Source organism: Xiphophorus couchianus, chromosome 12, assembly GCF_001444195.1.
Source record: "Xiphophorus couchianus chromosome 12, X_couchianus-1.0, whole genome shotgun sequence".
Taxonomy (NCBI): domain Eukaryota; kingdom Metazoa; phylum Chordata; class Actinopteri; order Cyprinodontiformes; family Poeciliidae; genus Xiphophorus; species Xiphophorus couchianus.
The window spans coordinates 11782039-11799946 of NC_040239.1; the positions used below are offsets into that span (position 1 = coordinate 11782039).

General features: G+C 37.2%; 2 protein-coding genes across 2 annotated transcripts; both read right to left on the reverse strand.

The window, feature by feature from the left end:
* Positions 1 to 264: 264 nt before the first annotated feature.
* elovl7a (ELOVL fatty acid elongase 7a) lies at positions 265 to 4601 on the reverse strand. The gene is made up of 8 exons (XM_028033082.1): positions 4476 to 4601; positions 2972 to 3056; positions 2685 to 2875; positions 2245 to 2325; positions 2062 to 2118; positions 1878 to 1983; positions 1660 to 1796; positions 265 to 1565 (listed from the first exon to the last, which is right to left on the reverse strand). Exons 2-8 carry the CDS (start codon positions 3033 to 3035, stop codon positions 1317 to 1319), a joined length of 885 nt encoding a protein of 294 aa, XP_027888883.1. The 5' UTR covers positions 3036 to 3056; positions 4476 to 4601; the 3' UTR covers positions 265 to 1316.
* A 724-nt stretch (positions 4602 to 5325) lies between these two features.
* On the reverse strand, positions 5326 to 17896 carry ercc8 (excision repair cross-complementation group 8). The gene is made up of 12 exons (XM_028033080.1): positions 17531 to 17896; positions 16664 to 16759; positions 16231 to 16332; positions 15905 to 16028; positions 14005 to 14086; positions 13029 to 13097; positions 11773 to 11839; positions 11080 to 11183; positions 10369 to 10493; positions 9611 to 9808; positions 7747 to 7842; positions 5326 to 6708 (listed from the first exon to the last, which is right to left on the reverse strand). Exons 1-12 carry the CDS (start codon positions 17605 to 17607, stop codon positions 6643 to 6645), a joined length of 1206 nt encoding a protein of 401 aa, XP_027888881.1. The 5' UTR covers positions 17608 to 17896; the 3' UTR covers positions 5326 to 6642.
* Between the last annotated feature and the right edge of the window lie 12 nt (positions 17897 to 17908).

Here is a 17908-nt window from a genome sequence, read left to right on the forward strand (position 1 = left end):
CGGATCAGTTCAAAACTGAAATGGTCATGAGTTCTTTTTCCTCATGAAGTGAAGGCCCTTTGGAAAAGATTATTTGGACAGATTGATAAAACGGATATGTGCACTTCACTGTTCTGCACCAGGTAGAAAGTCGAACTTAAATTTTAAAGTTGTTAAACGCTGCAACCTAAAATGTGGCAAAATTTAACAGATGGCGGGACTTCAGGTAATGTATAATTTGAATACATGAATTCAGAAACAGCTTCAAAGTACAATCATTGTTTATTTTTTTACATAAATACATATAAAATACAATATAAAGTTTTACAGTATTGTTCATTGGTATAAATGGATCTGAAAAACAACAAAAAAATTACTCATCTGTAAACCTTTTGGGATGGTTTGTGCTTCATTAGAAGGTGGAACCCCTTCTGCACAAAACTCAATCCTGTGTCCTCAGTCACCATAGTGTTATATTCATGGTCGCAGTTAAAATCAGTAGATATAAAACTGACAATCAAAGGCACCAACTATGGAAAACCTCATTAGCACACCGCTCAAAAGTAAGAGTGCTCGGCTTAAAAATGAACCGTTATTGTGCAATATGCCTCGGTAAAGACTGCAACTGTGGTTTGATGGGTCTGTTCTGGATTCTATAAGAACCACGGCAGTCCATTAGGTTTACACTGGGGATTCACAACGTTGCTTCATAGGACAACGGAGGCAGGAATGAAAACTGATGCCACTGCAATCAGACTTGGCTTTTCACTGCATGTCTGTACCATCGGCAGCTGCTGTGCAGAAGTGACCATACGTGCATCACCAAAAGTAAACAGTGTGTAGCATGCTGACATTGTTGTCAGAGCAAGTAAACTAAACAAACTTTAACATCTCAGTGAACCACTTATGAACAAAGATAATTGAAGTCTGGGAAGAAATGGAGATGAACAAAACAAAAAAAAAAATAGGAGTAAAATTTTAACAAACTCCAGGTGATATGTACAACTGAGGGTCATCCAATTTCACCTTCAGCAGCTTTATGGTCAGTTTGAGACTTGTATAATAAAAAAACAAACATGTATTTAAAGTCTCTGTAGCAAAATATCACCTTCAATATAAACAGAGGTCAAGTAAAAGCTTTTAGCCTTTCAATATTGTAGGTAAAGGTCAGGTTTGGCTATAATTGAAAGATTGTCTTTAACAACAGATATAGAAAACAGCCAACATAAATAGTCCAAAAACAACAACAACAATAATAATTTGGGAGGCATCTCACTTCACCACAGTGATTTGCTTGTGTGAAGGAAGTCAACTCCAAAAATCACCATAAGAATGCATCACTGGTATTTGTCATGATCTACATTTCCATTCATGACTCCGTTGGTGTGGTGACCCCATGTCTGAGCCTGCAGCACTTTAGGCAACCTCTTGCCCTTGGTGTAGGCGTGGTACCAGAAGTTGAGGAAAAGGAACAGGAAAATCAGGCCGTACGAACCAATGATGTAGATGAAGATGGGGAACTGGTATGGGCAGTCTCTCATGAAGAAGTATTGAGAAATGTGGGTGGTAACCATGACAAACTGGATCTGAGGAAAAGCAAAGAAAATAAAGTTGGCATCAGTAAACTGGTTAAAGAGAATTTAAAAACTGACTATTTTAACAAACGTTCAGGGTACACACCAGCTGAATAGTAGTGAGGTACTTCTTCCACCAGAGGTACTTCTGGTAGTTGGGGCCCAAGGCAGTCAGCCCGTAGTATGTATACATGATAACATGGACAACACAGTTCAGAAAGGCGTGGAAAGTTCCCAGTCCACCTGAAACAAGGAGTGCGTCTGGATTAACATCACAATATCACAAATACTCTTACTGTGACATCACAGGGAAACAAGTTTTACCTGCAGCAAAACGAACACCAAACCACCAGGTGAAGGGCATGATAGAATGATGATAGACATGAAGAAATGTCACCTGACTGTTCTTTTTCCTCAGCACAAAGAAGATCTGCAGAACGAGATCCAGTTTAATAACAGCATAAAGAAACATTAATCTTGCTATGCAGTGAACAGCTGTCTCCTTTACCGTGTCAAGCATCTCGATGAACTTTGAGAAATAGTAAAGCCAGCACGTTGCTGCCATCTGGAGGAGAAAGTTCAGATTTAAACACTTATTACAGGAATACAGTTTTACATTGATGAGGAGCTTAGAATAATTGAAAAAAAAAAAAAGGGAGTTAAGCTAGTCGGTGTAAAAAAGTGAGCTTACCCTGATAGCCTGCGGTGAGTTAGAGTAGTCAACAAGGTCGCAGTGAAATGAATATCCAGTTCCCCATCCTGACATCACAAACTGAAGGGGAAAAAAAACCAGCAAGAGATGAACTAAGAAATATGTGAAACTCATTTTGTATTAAAAAAAAAAAAAAGAAATAACACAAGTTCATTGAAAAAAAAAAAAGTAAGAAAAATATTGACGGGTTGCAAAGCAGCATTTTCAAGAAAGACAAAAGCACTACCTTATCTGGTTAACAGTTAAAACCAACTCCCCAACAATGACTCAGAAATAAAAGATGAGGAAATACTCATGTTTACTCATCATTCAGACCAGTACTACAAACTCTGACTTGACATCCAAGATTCAAGAGCAATTTAGTAGCAGTAAAGTTCCAGGATCGTGCCACGTGAAGAGAAACAGAAGCCCAAACACACCTCATAGCACATGTAGAGTGACAAAGCCACCACACTGAAGTTGTAGACAATAAGGACTCCTTTCAGGTCAAAGCCTTTCCGGTTCTCCATCAGTCGAGGGCCCAGCGACGTGACGAAGTAGATGTAAGCTGCGATGATGATGGTTTGGGGAAGAGGAGATGACATGAGCAGCCATTGTTCTGTCCGTGAATCTGCAACAGAATAGAGAGATTAGCAAGGTTTACATAAAACGAGCCGACTGAAGATTAGACTATGGAGAAAAGGGAACATTTATCAGCAAGACTCACCCGCATTTTGGATGAACTCATCATAAATACGTGCAACAGAGGTCTTCAGATTAAAAAACTCCATTTCAGGCAAGATCCCAGCAACCTAGAGGAAGAAAGGCAAAAGGTTACAGTGTCAGTTTGTTTCCCTCAAGTTCACTGACATTTAGAGAAAGGGTACAGCATATGTTAGTGAAAATTTTCTTCTACCTACAAAAAAAAAGAAGAAAGAAACTATTTTCATTTCACAGCATTAGAATATGCAAGGACATCTCTGCAAGTGAGGAGGAAAAGACAGCTACACTGACTATGCTGAACAGTGAAGATATAAGAAGTCAGATATATACCGAACACTGACGGGTTTCTTTCGTTTAATGTAACGAAGACGTTTCAGGAAGTATTTTAGGAATCTGGCAAGACCTGAATTCTGTTTAGTACCCCATTAGTCACACATAAAGGAATGGAAAAATACAAACAATTAATGTGTAGGAAAGGGGCATCCTTCATCTTTACAATTAGAAAACAATTCATTTACAGACAAAATGCATTTGTAGTATTTCTTTAAAAGCCAAGTGAATCATATCCCTAAGTAAATATCCTCTAGTTTGTGTGTATTTTTATATCCATAAATACAACAATTCTGTCAATTAGGTCAGTAGCAGTAAGAAAAATAGTTTTCATGAGTGTCAGCAGCCTGGCATAAAGACCAGGGTCAGTGAGGAAAACACCTGTACCTCAAGTTTATCCTGACAGGTTTATACATTATTCCAATAATAAATTATAGAAATTGTGCCAACACTGAACTTGTGTCAAGACAGGTCAGTGCCACAGCAGGGGTTTAAACGAAACTCCATAGCAACTTATTTACTATGGTCTAATGTGTGTCTAGTGTGTGTGTGTGTTTGTCAGCGGTTGGGGAAACTGTAAATCACTGAAAAAGCAAACATCCCATGAAACACCCTTCTGGACAGGTTTCTCAAGGTGTGCCTCCTTGATTGCAAAAGAAAAAAAAAAGCCTGAGTCTCATCCTTAACGAACCCAATGACATGTCGTGACACGCCAATTCACGTTTCCCCCCTCCCTCCCTTTCTTTTCATGGATGATGATGATGATGATGATGCAAAATGCTCCTGCTGCCATGGCGCGCCTAATAACTAAGATGTGTACAAAGTTCACCAGAAAAAGAAAACATTTCAATTTGATGCAGAAAGTCTGCAAAACATAGTCAAACGGTGTCCAACCGACATATGGACGCCATAATTCGGATGTGCTTTCGCAAAAACATATGATAAACATACATGTCCAGCATCCAAACAGTGAATTCACTCGTAGCTCCTCACGTTTCCCCGGTGCTCCTCAAATACTGTAGCTACTGAACCGAGCAACTATTCACATCCATTAAACATACATGTTTAATGGATGTTTTAATGTATGTTCCTATGATGTCGCGTCAATACCAAACTTACTTTTTACACACACTTCTTAATTTTCATAAATTGAAAAAGTTTTTTTTTAAAGTACACACCTTTAATGTCGCTACTGCCGAACCAACGCTGAATCCCGTCGAGTTATCTTTCCACCTGTTGCCTCTTGGCAAATGCGCTGCCCTCTGCCTCAGTCTGGCTACACGGCCCTTTTGATCCGGAGGAAAGGGGCGGGACTACCTGTTAAGCAACGCCCCTTAATTTTTTGATTGGTCAATTTGTGGTCCAACAGGGCCATTCTTGAGTGATGTCTCATAGAAAACTATGTACGATTTAGTGAAAGAACAATGCATCTTCAAAACACGTCAAGTCTGGCTTGAGAAAACACGAGAAAAGGGAAGAGAGAGAGAGAGAAAGTGCTTAGTGCCGGTATTTTCCACCGCCTTCTTTTTGTCACAGCAAGATGACAAGATGAGACTGAAGGAAATACGCTAAAAAGTCACAATATCTGATCAGAGCAAATATTCCTATCAGCAGTTTGGGTTAGATGTTTACACGGTCACTTAAGACAAAGTGTAATACTGAAAGGCGTGTTGCCCAAGGGAGAGGTTTCAGTGTCCCTCCTTGCTCCTAGTTTCTAGAGGGGGTTAACAAAAGAATCTTACAAACAGATGTAAATTTCCCCTAGAAGGACAAAGGGAGAATCGGTGCTTTTAATGAATGGTTAAGTCTTTTCAAAAATCACCTGCAAAAAAAGTCATTATCTGAAAAGACCTCTAGAGTTATTGAGCCCCCTATTTTGCCCTCAGGTGTGACATCATCAGATGGTTCATGGTTTCTTCTGGTGAACCATTGACCTGTCCAGATAGTCACAGTGGATCCTAAGTCACCCAACAAAATACACACAAATCTGTCCGACTTGGGAAAAAAGAAATACACTGACAAGAAAGATGCATTTAGAGTGCCTTTAACTTTTTCACATTTTGTCATGTTTATTAGGGATTTTATGTGAGAGACCAACACAAAATAGAGCATAATTGTGAAGAGTAAGGTTTTCAACATTTACTGATAAAATAAGTGGATGTTTCTGTGTCTAATTGCTGCCAAAATTGCACTGGTTTTAATAAAAAATGTCAAGAGTAGCCATTGTTGAAAGAAGTCTTGTTTGCAGTTTGTCCCAAGCCATGTAGGGGATACTCCAAATATGTAAAAAAAAAAAAAAAAAAAAAAAAAAAAGTCCTCAGGTGAATTGATACTAAATTTAAACTTTCTTCTCTATACGCAAAACTCTAAGTGAAATATGTACCATTGAACATCTCTCTGAACACACGATGGTAAAACATGGTAGTGGCAGCATCAGGATGCTTTTCTTTGGAACAGACATAGAAGCATGTCAAAGGTCACAGGAAGATGGCTGGAGCTTCACTTTGCAGCATGATCATGTAAACTTAATTAAATTGTTTATATCAAATTATTTTCATGTTAGAATCGCCTGGTCAAAGTCCAATAGATAGTTTGTGCCAAGACTTGAACATGCATGTTAGCAGGAGATTAAACATTCAATCTTGCTGCAAAGACAAAAAATTAAGTCTGTAGTTGTCCAAAAACAGTAGAAACATAATCTGAAAAATACCTGCAGCTCTGACAGCAGCAAAAGGTGGTTCTACATGTTGTACTGACTCAAATGCACACTGCATGTTAGAGATTTTTATTTGTAAAAAATTAGAAATCTATGCATCACTTTCCTTCTACTTCAGTTAGGCACTGCTTTGTGTTGGTGTATCACCAAAAATGATCATAAAATGCATTGAGGTTGGTGGTTTTAACATGATAAAATGAAAAAAAAGTTCAAGGCTTTTAAATAGTGTTACAAAGCACCACTGGTTTTCAAAATACAAATAGATGCAACACCGAAAACGAAATCAAATTACTTTTGAAAATAACATTTTATTGATGTAAAAAAAAAAGTTTGAAAATGAGCTCTACTTGTAGAAGGTCCCTTTGGTGCCATTTTAAAATAGCACAGCAACAGAAAATGTATAATTTAGTATCAAATGTTTCTAAACATAGGACTGATTATAGTTCTACACAAACAACAAACAAATATTTACATATTTCTACGAGTTTTGAAGGCTGCCGTCTCTGCTGTCAAAGATCTGACAGCAGCAGTATACGTAAACCCAAAAAGAGAATTCCTTACACTAGCTTTTAATTAAGTGCAAGTTTATCTGGCATGCCTTGGCTGTCCACACATTCCGATCCTTCTTATTAATCTTCATCGCTGCTCCAATTGTCTTGAAAGGCAGGGTTCACAGCAGACAGGCTGGCAGCAACCTGCGAGGAATTAAAATACCTACATCAGCTTCACATGCGAAGACGACGCATTTCTCTGAGTAGAGCCTTTACAAAAATAAGACATTTACATCAAATAAACTATACATGTAACTTACATTAACACAGCGGGCATTTGTGGTATATTACAACTAACAAGTGTCATTGTGTTCCAGATAAGGCTGACTTGACATAATTTAAATTCCCAGGATGACATCTGTGGTTTCATTCCTGTTACTGGAACAACACAACCACACCAGCACGTTTCTGAACTTCAGAGCAGGCTCTATTTTCTGCCTTTATCACCACTCTTCACACAATAATGGTTAAAACAAATTCTATGAAAATAATGGATATAATAAAAATCTTTGTAATATCAAACTTGAAATGCAATTTAAGAGATAAATTAGGACACCCGCAGAATTAAATCCAAAGCACTGAGACTCTTACAGGCTTTTCTTTAGATACACTTAATTTTTTTAAATTAAAATATTGGCAATAGGCAAACCATGTCTGCAAAGGGAGTGTTGACACTGTTGATGTTTCGAGTTGAAATGTAGTTACTGTTTAGGCATTGACTAAATGGCAAACAAACGCAGTTGGATTTTTTTATGGGATACAAAAACTGTATAGCATCAATCAAAGTAAGTTACACAAACTGATTCAGGCACGTTGTGTACTAAATACACGTGAAGTGTTTAGGGGTTTGTTTTTTAAATTACGCACACTGGAAGCTGATTTGGAAAGATCTGTTTAAAGGCAAATATGAAGAGGGAGAGCATTCAAAAGCAGCAAAAACCTGTTTGAGTATTCTCATCCGAGTTTTGAAACCAGACCTACAGCCTATCCTTTAAAAGGGTGGAGATTTTCCATTGAGCTCAAATCTCTGCTCTTGTTAATAGTGAAAACAAAAGCAGTCATTAAAGTCAGCTCTATCTTAGACGTTTCTTTAATTTTCAGAATTCTTTCTTCTGGTGATACTTTCAGTTTTTAACTGAAAGTATCACCTGTACCTTATACCTTAAGGTACCTTAACTGTACCTTATTTTCACCATTGGGCTCTTCTTCCACGTCTGCGGTACGGACGACGGGTACCCACGCCAGCAAGTTACCGTCTTTACCTCCGCTGTACAGCTCCTGCACACAAACAGCATCTCTACGTGTCACCTTAAAGTCCCCACAACAACTTCCCAATGGCACCAGCCTTAAATTCAGTGTTTGGGGCCAAGTGTACAGTAATTAAAGGACGTAGAAACATCCATTCAAGCAAGATATCTCCTCAGAGACATTGAGTTAGCTTTGGGAATGATTGAGTTCAATGTAATTGAACAGGAAGCAAAAAAAGTACGTTTTCAGGACTAAATATCCTTTCCTGGATCTCTGAGTCGACTAGCTGCCAAACAACATTCTTATTATTCGTCACACGTTGAAAATGTGTCTGTGTCACCGGATGCACAAACTACCAAATAAGGCTGGCATGAGTTGAATGACACACAGTCTGCGCCCCTCCTTAAAGACAACTAATAAGTCTGTCTGTGTTATGTAAACATAAAAGTAAAGACAGATAACTATCATCTGACTTCATTGTTAAAATATATTTAGCTTCAAACAGAAGATTAGCGATCTAGTTGCTCTTTTGATCATTTATCAGTAATACATGTCCGTTTGTTTAAAAGTTCAACATGGTAACAAGCCTACATCTGAATTGATCCATCTCCAAAACAAAACTTTATTGACATTTAATGTACATAAAAGTCAGCAGAAAACTTAATGTTTACCAACGTGCCATGCAGTTTTAGAGGTTTTGTACCATAAAATATACGATTATTACGCAGCATTCATGAAAATATTTAACAGCGTCAGAGTTGTGTTATCTTTTTCCTTTTTGCTGATTTTTAAAATATACAGACAAAATTTCACAAAGAATTTAGGGGAGATATTTCTACATTTAAAAGACTTTAAATGTGGAGCACAAAAAACAGATGGAAATAAAAGAAAGGAGAAGAAAGAGAAACAAAAAAAGGACAAAAGATAGAAATGTCGAAAGGAAGTGATAAAGTGAGGAAGGGAAACATAAAGTTAACAATTTTGGGGCTATTTGACAGAAAATAAAGTTTGTGAAAGCACATTAACATTTATTTTGAATCACAACAGCCTGGAACAATGCATCCATCACAAACAATTACTTACTACAGAAGGGTCAAACTATCAAGTTCCAGTTTTTTACATTTTTTTTTAAAAAGAATCATTTTCAAACGGACAGACGTGAAAATGAGCTTTTTGTTTCTATTTCAAGAAAGTGTATCGCAGCTAAGCTAAAAACTGAAAATAATTAATATTTTTGCCTGTAAGTCCAGAACTGCGTTCATTTACTTTTAAATGGCACAACGGGAATTTTAAAATAACACAATCAAGAAAATCATGAAGTATCAGTCACGTCGATGCTCCATTCATTCTGCTGTACAATCCTGAACTGTCAGCCAGTTCAAGGAGAAGTCAGTTGCAGATCTTAGTAGTGATGTTACAGACTAAAATAAAACAGTCCTCGCTGTCCTGACTTATTAAAAATGAAGTACTAAACTTAATGTGTGTAGAAATGGTCTAACTGTGGGAATTATGAACAAACGGGAACAAACGACAAGCAGCCTGGGAGTAACTGCTTCTTCAGCTCCACAAGAACATCTGCATTGAAATTTAGGGATGCAAATGTTGACACGGCAATCTTATCTGTCAAAGGGAGTGGCAGTCACATTGAGAGCCGAGTTGATGGGTTTATGGAATAAGAAGGCAGACAACCTGACGTGAATTTTCCAAGCATACAGGAGAGAAACGTCAGACCGATCCGGAACAAATGAGTGCTGCTGATACGAGGCTACGTGTCGCCTGGTACTTTGGAGAGTCTCACCTGGTAGTCTGGGTGAAACTCGCAGCAATCCACGTTGTTGTAGTGACCCCGCAGCATAGTGATCAGTTCTCCTGTGTGCAGCGCGTACACTGCCACCGAGCTGCCGCATGGCACAAACACAAACTCTGGGCTGCAGCCGTGAGACACGGAGAACTGCAGCCGTTTACGGCTCTCATTGCATACCTTCCCATAATTCACCTGAGAGAAACAAGAAAAGAAACTGGATGTGTGGGATGGTTGAAATATTATACACTGATTATGAAACTAAATAATTCTCATTGCTAAATGGTTAAAAATGTCACTGCACATAAACTAGAAAAATTATATACAAATCTGCATATTACATCATCACCTTTTCTCTTTGGGTCAGATTCTTACTTACTGTAGCTCTGATTACTCCTTTGACATCTGGCTAAGGTGGTTCAAGGTGTCCTATTACACAATCGTTACTGAAGTTTGACATTTGACCCCAAAATATGGTTTTTTGTGTCTTTAAGTAAAGGCTGTCACTCAGTTTCATAAGCTTATTAACTGTGGTATCTATATATCACATACTTTTATTTTACATTTTAGCATTTAGTAGCCAGGTTCTCAGAAAAAGAAAAGGAATGTAGTGTGTTTGTATATTTTTCTTGCCGTTTGCACATCTTTCGAGAAGATGTTCAGCTAGTAAAACTGGTTTTTTTCTGCAGCTGTATCTCTCGAAATCTAAATCCAAGGTTGGCTATGAGAACAAAATCAGGTTGCGTGAACCTTACCAGTGTGTTTTCCCCTGTGGCGCTATTCCATAGCCTCATGCGGTCATCTGTGCCGGTGGTTAGGAGGTAAAGGCCATCAGAAGTAAAACACAGACCATTCACTCTGCCATTATGGGCTGTGTTTTCTAATCAGAAACATGCAAAAACATTTAGATTTTAACATTTTCCTCCACTTCTGCTGGACATTTACAACAAAGTTATTTTTATTTCAAAAGGTATTAGCATACGTAAACTTGTTTCAATAGAGAACTACTTTTTTCTTCAGAAAAAATAATCTTTCTACATATTACAATTTATTTCTCTTCCATATTTATCCAGAATTATTAAAATACTAATAAATTAAATCCACAATTTCTATATTGTGTAGAAATTCTGTTTAACAGAAACACATACCTCACAGAAATTAACACAAGGAGCCAGCTGAGGCATGCATCAAGTTAATGGAGTTCAAACACAAAAAGGAGTCGAGGCCTTTAGGTATCTTTATGGGTTCAGTCATGTGTGCATCCACAGTCCTTTCATTATTACAACTATCCAGTCATTTTCCTATTATTTCTATTTGTTTATGCTATATTTTTGTAACATTTATGTACTACATTGTACGACTGATGGTCAAAAATCACTGGACAGTGCAAATAGGTATGATAATTCTTAAAGGTGTCTAAGATCATAATAATTTACTATAAAGGTCTGAATACTTGGGAAACGAACCTGCTTGTGATGAAGCTTTCGACTTCTCTCCGTTGTGCTGATCCAAAGTGAAAAGACTACCCGAAGCTCGCCGCACATCCCAAATGTTCACCTTGCTGTCTGCACTTAGAGGAAGGAATAAAAGACATTATTTGCACATTTACTTTCTCCTTGTTAATACATGACAGAAGCCAGTGTGTTTTAATTTCAGCTGGCATCTGCAAGAAAGAGAAGAAGCTCAATATTGTTTATTTACAACAGTGTTTGTAACCTAATTCTTGCTTTTAAAGGTCAATTTTCTGTTCGGAATTACCAAGCTGGCTCATTATAACATCCGTACATTACTCTAGGCTCTCCGCTGTGCCAGTAGTTTTCAAAATCACTTACAATCCAAAGGCAGAGTGGTGCACCGATCCCAGTGGGTTAATTAGCAGGTCTAATGTGGCATGAAAATAGGTGGCGACTGTATCCACCATATGCTAAACTGACAGCGCCACTAAACCACCGCATTGCCTGTCTGGTAGGGATGTGTTACCATTATCCTTGACTCTAAACGTGGCCAGATGGCTGGGATGTCATATGCCACAATCAGCTGGGCCACAACATAGTGGAGATCGCGACAATTTAAATTAGCGTTGTCTTTATACGATGCTCATACTGCAAACTAGGTTCAATTAAAAAAATATATATATACTGCTGCAAAGCAGAGCTTACCTGGCAGTTGCTAAGATGTTCTCGTATCTTGGCGACCACCGCACGGCCAGTACTTCTGCTCTGTGACCTGGATATGCAAATATTATACTGGTTAACACATAAATATGGACGCAACCACACATACTGTGCAAATAGACAGCTTACAAAGCTTTAGAAAATGTCCATTAGAGATACATCGATCATTTTTTCAGAGATTTGAAATGATGGTGAATTTCCTCTAGGTTGACTGATCTGTGATTGCCAAGTCTCATACTGATTTTAAACTTTATTCGTCAAATACATCAAAACAAACTCCAACCACTTTGAGTTTCTAAATCAATAACCAATAGCCTGCGCTTTGATAAATGTTTTCTGTGTTCACGGTAAATCAGACACATAACCTTTGGTGCATTTATGGGAATAATCTTAGAATTCCTACTTCTTTATTATTTCAAAACCGTTGCCTATATCAAAGAATTTGCAGTGCATTTATTTTTTATCTTTTATATGTTAACAGCTTTTTGGAAAAGAAGAATCAGAATCAGTCAAAACTGGGAAAAAAATTTAAAAAGAGAGAAATTTGAACTAGTCAGGAAAAACCTAATAGATGCATCCCTTTTTTGTGAATGCATTTAGATAAACCTTTAGCCATGTGCCTGGTTAAAGCTCTGCTAATAAGAATGACAGCCTCAGTTTTATCGTCATGAACACCTTTTTCTCTGGTGGTTCCTCCCACTGGGGTTTGAGCAAGACTGGTTCTACTGCCTTTCTGAAATGCAAATTTGTGTCCAACAGGACTTCTTTAAGGTCCGATAAAAATGAATGCATTTTCTTTATTATCCTGAATTTAGTCTATGTCACTAATCTATGTAAAAGAATGTCAACTCTGAGAAAAACAATCATCATTCAACTTTAAGAATGTTTATTATTCAGGACTATCAACTATCTTTCTTGAATTTCTACTGCAAGAGTTCACTAAATATAACATTTGACCAATTCTGACTGTTAAATCTATTTTCATATAGTTCTGTTTATTTAGGTCCAATTACATTTAGTCTCATTTGATCCCAAATATAACAGTGAAGTCAAATACATTTGATGATTTAATGCCAACAGGTAAAAGGTATCCATTTAAGGAAGCCCAGATGATTACATCAGTTTTAACAAAACAATTGCATTCTATGTTGTAGCTATGCCTTTGTTTTATGCACAAAAAGATGAACCGTATTTTAAAAATTTTTAAATTGTCAAAAGTTATTGTACAAAAGAACACAAACCCTGAAGAACGTGGATCCGTGAACCAGACTTCAAGTCACAAAGTTGAATTTTAGGGTTTTTGGTACCAACTGGAAGCACAGACACACACAGGTTTGTCTTAAATTACAACAGTGATAAAAGAGAAACAGATGATAAGCACAACCCTCAAAGTATATGATGCCAATCAAAGTTTGTTTACATAGTTTCAAAATAACATTTCTTCCAATTAGCATCCAGCAATTACCCTCATGTAAATTCTGTCAGAATATTTGTCACAACATTAAATTCTAGAATCTTACAGATAAGATTTGGTTAAAACAACTGATGATAAGCGACAGACTCACACACCCTCTTCCTTTGAAGTCACGAAAAAGAGAAATGTAGATATACAACATTCACAAAACCAACTACTGCTTTAGATATGACTTGATACATAACATTAAATATATAAGATCAAATTGCTTTTCAGGAAGTTTCCCTTAAAAACCTTTGCTTCCATGGAAACAAAGCCATAGTGTGGGGGATGCATGTAACCTGTTTGACAGGCCTGTCACCTTTGGAACACCTTTGGTCTTAAAGCAGGAGGCAGGCTGAAGGAACTGGTTTCTGTATGTGACAAGGAACTTATCCGTGTGTTTGTGAGAGCACACACTCAGCAGGCCCGACGAACCTGCTGGTCCTGCTTCGTTACCCGGGAACACCGAGATTCCGACAATGCTTCTCCCCTGAAGTGAGCTCATATGTAATCAGTTTCGGATCCTATTCTGTCCCCTCCAGGTTGATGTCATTTTACAGCCTGAGGTGCGTTGTGAGGCGTTCTGTCTGTGTTGTTTTGTGGAGCAACATGTAGCACAAAAACGGGAAGAGAGACAGACAAACTAACGGGATTTCTGCCCTTGGTTTTGTGTTTGAACACAATGCAAAGAGTCCAAGAAAATTCTGAGGATGTTTTGTGTTAATAGGATGAGCAACAAGTCACGGTGAGAGAAAACACACCTGCGATGAGACTGTGCTTCCTGGCAATGGGTGATAGGTGGTGACTGTAGACATTCCCCTCAAACTCAAACGCTTCAGCTGGCTAAAAAAAAAACCAAAAAAAAAGAAAAAAGGAGCAATTTATAATCGGGTCTGTGTAAGTATGTCGAGTGAAAATACAATATAAAGATTAATTGAACAACAGAAGCCTTATGGTTTAGTGTGGATAAATGTCAGCAGAAAATGATATAAAAAAAGATCATTGAAAAAAATGAATATAAGAGGGAAAAGAGAGAAGGCACAGCAGCTCAGCGCTCACTCGGGCAGCCACTGGTGGTTACAATGCAAATTCTTCTGCAGACATGAAAAGCTTCTCTGTGCTCCATCTGTCAGTGAGTGCCAGCACGAGCATGGGCTGTGCCAGTGGGAGGATGAGAGGGGGGGTTGGTTGCACAAACACTCAGTCACACAAATACAGAGGAGGATCTGTTTGCATACAAATGTCACACACAAAAATAAAAAAGAAAGAGAACAACAATGCAAAACACACAACATATTTGAAAAAGGACAGAGTGTGCATTTGTGTGGCACTCACACACAAATAGAGTAAACTACTTAAAAAGGTTAGTGGGTTCTTTTCTGTCCCTTCTGTGACCTTTAGAGGCAACCGTGGTGCCAGCGTAATTCTAGCACAGCTCTGGGCCTGCCATATGGGACGTAGAATGGTGGGACGCATGAAGCAGAAAAGGAGAAAGACAGATCGAGAGGTGGAGGGAAGTGCAAAAAGGGGGACTCGATATGCTGAACTTATTAATGTAAGAGGTAGACTGTGAATATAAAAAGCTTACACACCCTATAAATTTTCTCCCATAAGGAGAAAATTTGTGACATAGCAAAAGAAATCAATTCAGAAAATGTATGTGATCTATAACCCGGACAACTAAGTTCAAAATCAAACAGATGTTTAAGGTGAAAAATAAAAAAAGTAAAGTACTGTTGTTGTTGCATAGTTGTCCATGATATTGATATTTGGCCAATTTTCTTTGTAAAAATAATCCAATTTGTCAACTTCTAAAATAATGGCCAAAGTCAAAAGTGATTTTTTTTGCCAGTATCAATTGTGGCACAAAATGACTTATTATTATTATTTTAGGAAGGTAACAATATGTCAGATAGTGCAGGCATCTACAGACATCTACTGTGCCATTTGTTCACTGATTTGGTGATTTGATGCTCCAAATAATTCTTGTGATCACAGATAAAGTTCCTCTAAACATTTAGTTTTCTAGAAGAGGCCTGGAGGTTTTTTGATTATGTGGCCCGACATTCATAAATCCCTCCACTTTCACTGAGGCACCAAGACAAGCTGAAAAACAACTGCCCTAAAGATAGGGCAGCTGATAACAATTATTTTAGCAATCTATTATTCTATCAATTATTTTAACAATGAATCGGACATAAACATCGGCACATCTGCAGATTTAAGGTAATCACGTAAGATTCACATAATTCAAAAATACATAAAAATTGCAAATAACTCTGTTATTTTTTTAATAAGCAAAACATTGCTTATTAATGTTAAGCAATGAAATAATCAAGTTTCCATTTAGTGAAAACTTGATTATTTGTAGCTAAGTATGCATCTACAGCTAAAAAGAAATACTAACATCAACAAGTGAAAAGCTCAGCCTTTTTTGCTTTACTTAACCATCAATACAGTGTAGGGCTGGTCTGTTTTTTAGAAGGTTTTTCTATTTTAAATGCAACATGTATATATTTTTTGTAGTTTTGGCTTTAACTCTTGTGGGGACTGATACATTCAGACAATGAGATCTCTTTGATGCATTGGAAGCTTTGTGCAGACCATAGCAAAAGCTATAAGGTATTGTAGTAAATAAGGTTTGTAGACATCATGGCTTACCTTTAAAGTCTCTGTGTCCCACACTTTCATGGTCTTGTCAAAGGAACTAGAGACAAACATTCCTGTGTCATAAGGATACCACTGAACTGTCTCCACACTGAATTTGTGGACATGTCGACTTGACCTGTGAAAACAAAAATCATAGTCAAACCCTCCTGACATAACTACACTAAATGGTGTTTTCTGTTCATGTTTTAGTATTGGTAGGAAATGAAAATGAATTACTGTGTTGTGTTACATCCTTGCAAAAAATCTAGTGAGCAACTCGAAAACAGAATAATAGATTGCTGCCCTCTAGCGGACGAAATAAATAAGTTGACATTTACCTTCCAACAGTCCGGACAGGTCGGCAGGTGTACTGTTGTTTCCCACTGTGGTTCTCCAGGTCATAGATGACAATAACTCCATCTGCCCCTCCAGACAACATACTAACAAATGATAAAATATTAATTCTCAAAACAAATTACTTTGTCTAAATATGTATGATTTTTACATGACTCCCATTCTTTAACAAAATTTACTGCTTGTAAAATGACATTTAAAAATAGAATACTGCAAACATGTTGCCCTATTGAGATCTTATCACTTTTTCCAAGAATCTTTTCAATTACATTAGCAGACAGCACTGGTTAACTACAAACCCAAGTCTTAGTAATATGTGCAAGTGTAACAGTATAATGATAAAACATAAACTTGAACTACAACAACATTAAACCTGTACAGTATTACTGTAGTAAATTGATGACTGAGAAAACTTACTATCTGCCTTCAATCGCATCAATGTCAATGGTATTAATCCCATTCCCATGGATCCGGTCCACATCTCTGTCGGGATTTAGCTTCAAACTGAGGACTCTGACAGATAGAGAAAGAGTCAAATTGCATGAAACCTGATATTAAGATGAAAGATTTTGAAAACAACCTGCTGAAGAAACATTTGGGTACAGAAAAAAAGCTACAAGGCTATCAGGTTAAAGGCAAAGCTATAAATATTTGCCACAAGATGTGCGATTCTAGTCCATGCCTGCTTCTTAGTATTCTTTATACGTATACTAATAGTACACGTTATAGTTGTAAAGCAAGATGATTATAATAATCTAATCATCTAATAGATATTTGATTCACATCATCACTTTCCACAATGACTTTTTGAAGATCTCATTTAATTTTCCTTCAAGATGAATTAAGTATTTTTGAACTTAATTCACCTTCGATCATTACAGCCTATCTCTTTATACAAGGGGTTCCCTCACCTGTCTGTTTCTGACCTACAAAATGAAAAATGTATCAGGGTCATGACCCTCGAGGGTAAAAGAGCAAAATTATTTCAATAAAGTAGGAAAGAAGAATTTAATTGAATATACCATTTTGGTATGCTTCCTTTGAAATATTCCAGTTAGTAAATAAAAATATAAAAATATATTGTTGTCTAAATAACCACTAAATATCACGGCAAATACTTGAATTGGAACATCTAATTTATATTAATCTTGAGTCATTAGAACTTTCGCGTACAACAGTGTCGCAAAACATTTAACTTAACCAGCTACAAACGATTTACAAACACTTCAAATCTACCAGAGAATACATCAGCATATTTAATATCCACCGTATATTTTCCCTCACCTTCTCGTTGACTCAGCACGTCTAAGTCGCAAAGGGTCATCCACACCGGCCTGTCTTGCTGATAAGAATCCCAGCATTGCATCAACTTGAAGAAATTTGGTTGTAGAAATAAAAACTCAAATTTATTTCCACCAGTGGTATCTAAAATAGCTTAAAGGCTAGCATGTCCACGAAGCTAAGGTGAGTTTACAATCCATGCGGAATATATGCGAATTATATAAAGCATTTTATAGCAAAACGATTTGAGTTAAACCAATTTATGCATTTAAAAAAAAGTCTAAGTACTGTAAAGTGCTATTATTGCATTTTTTATTGTTATTTTTGAACGAATCCTAACTAGCTTCACATCGGTTCCAAACAATAAGCCGCCATATTGCC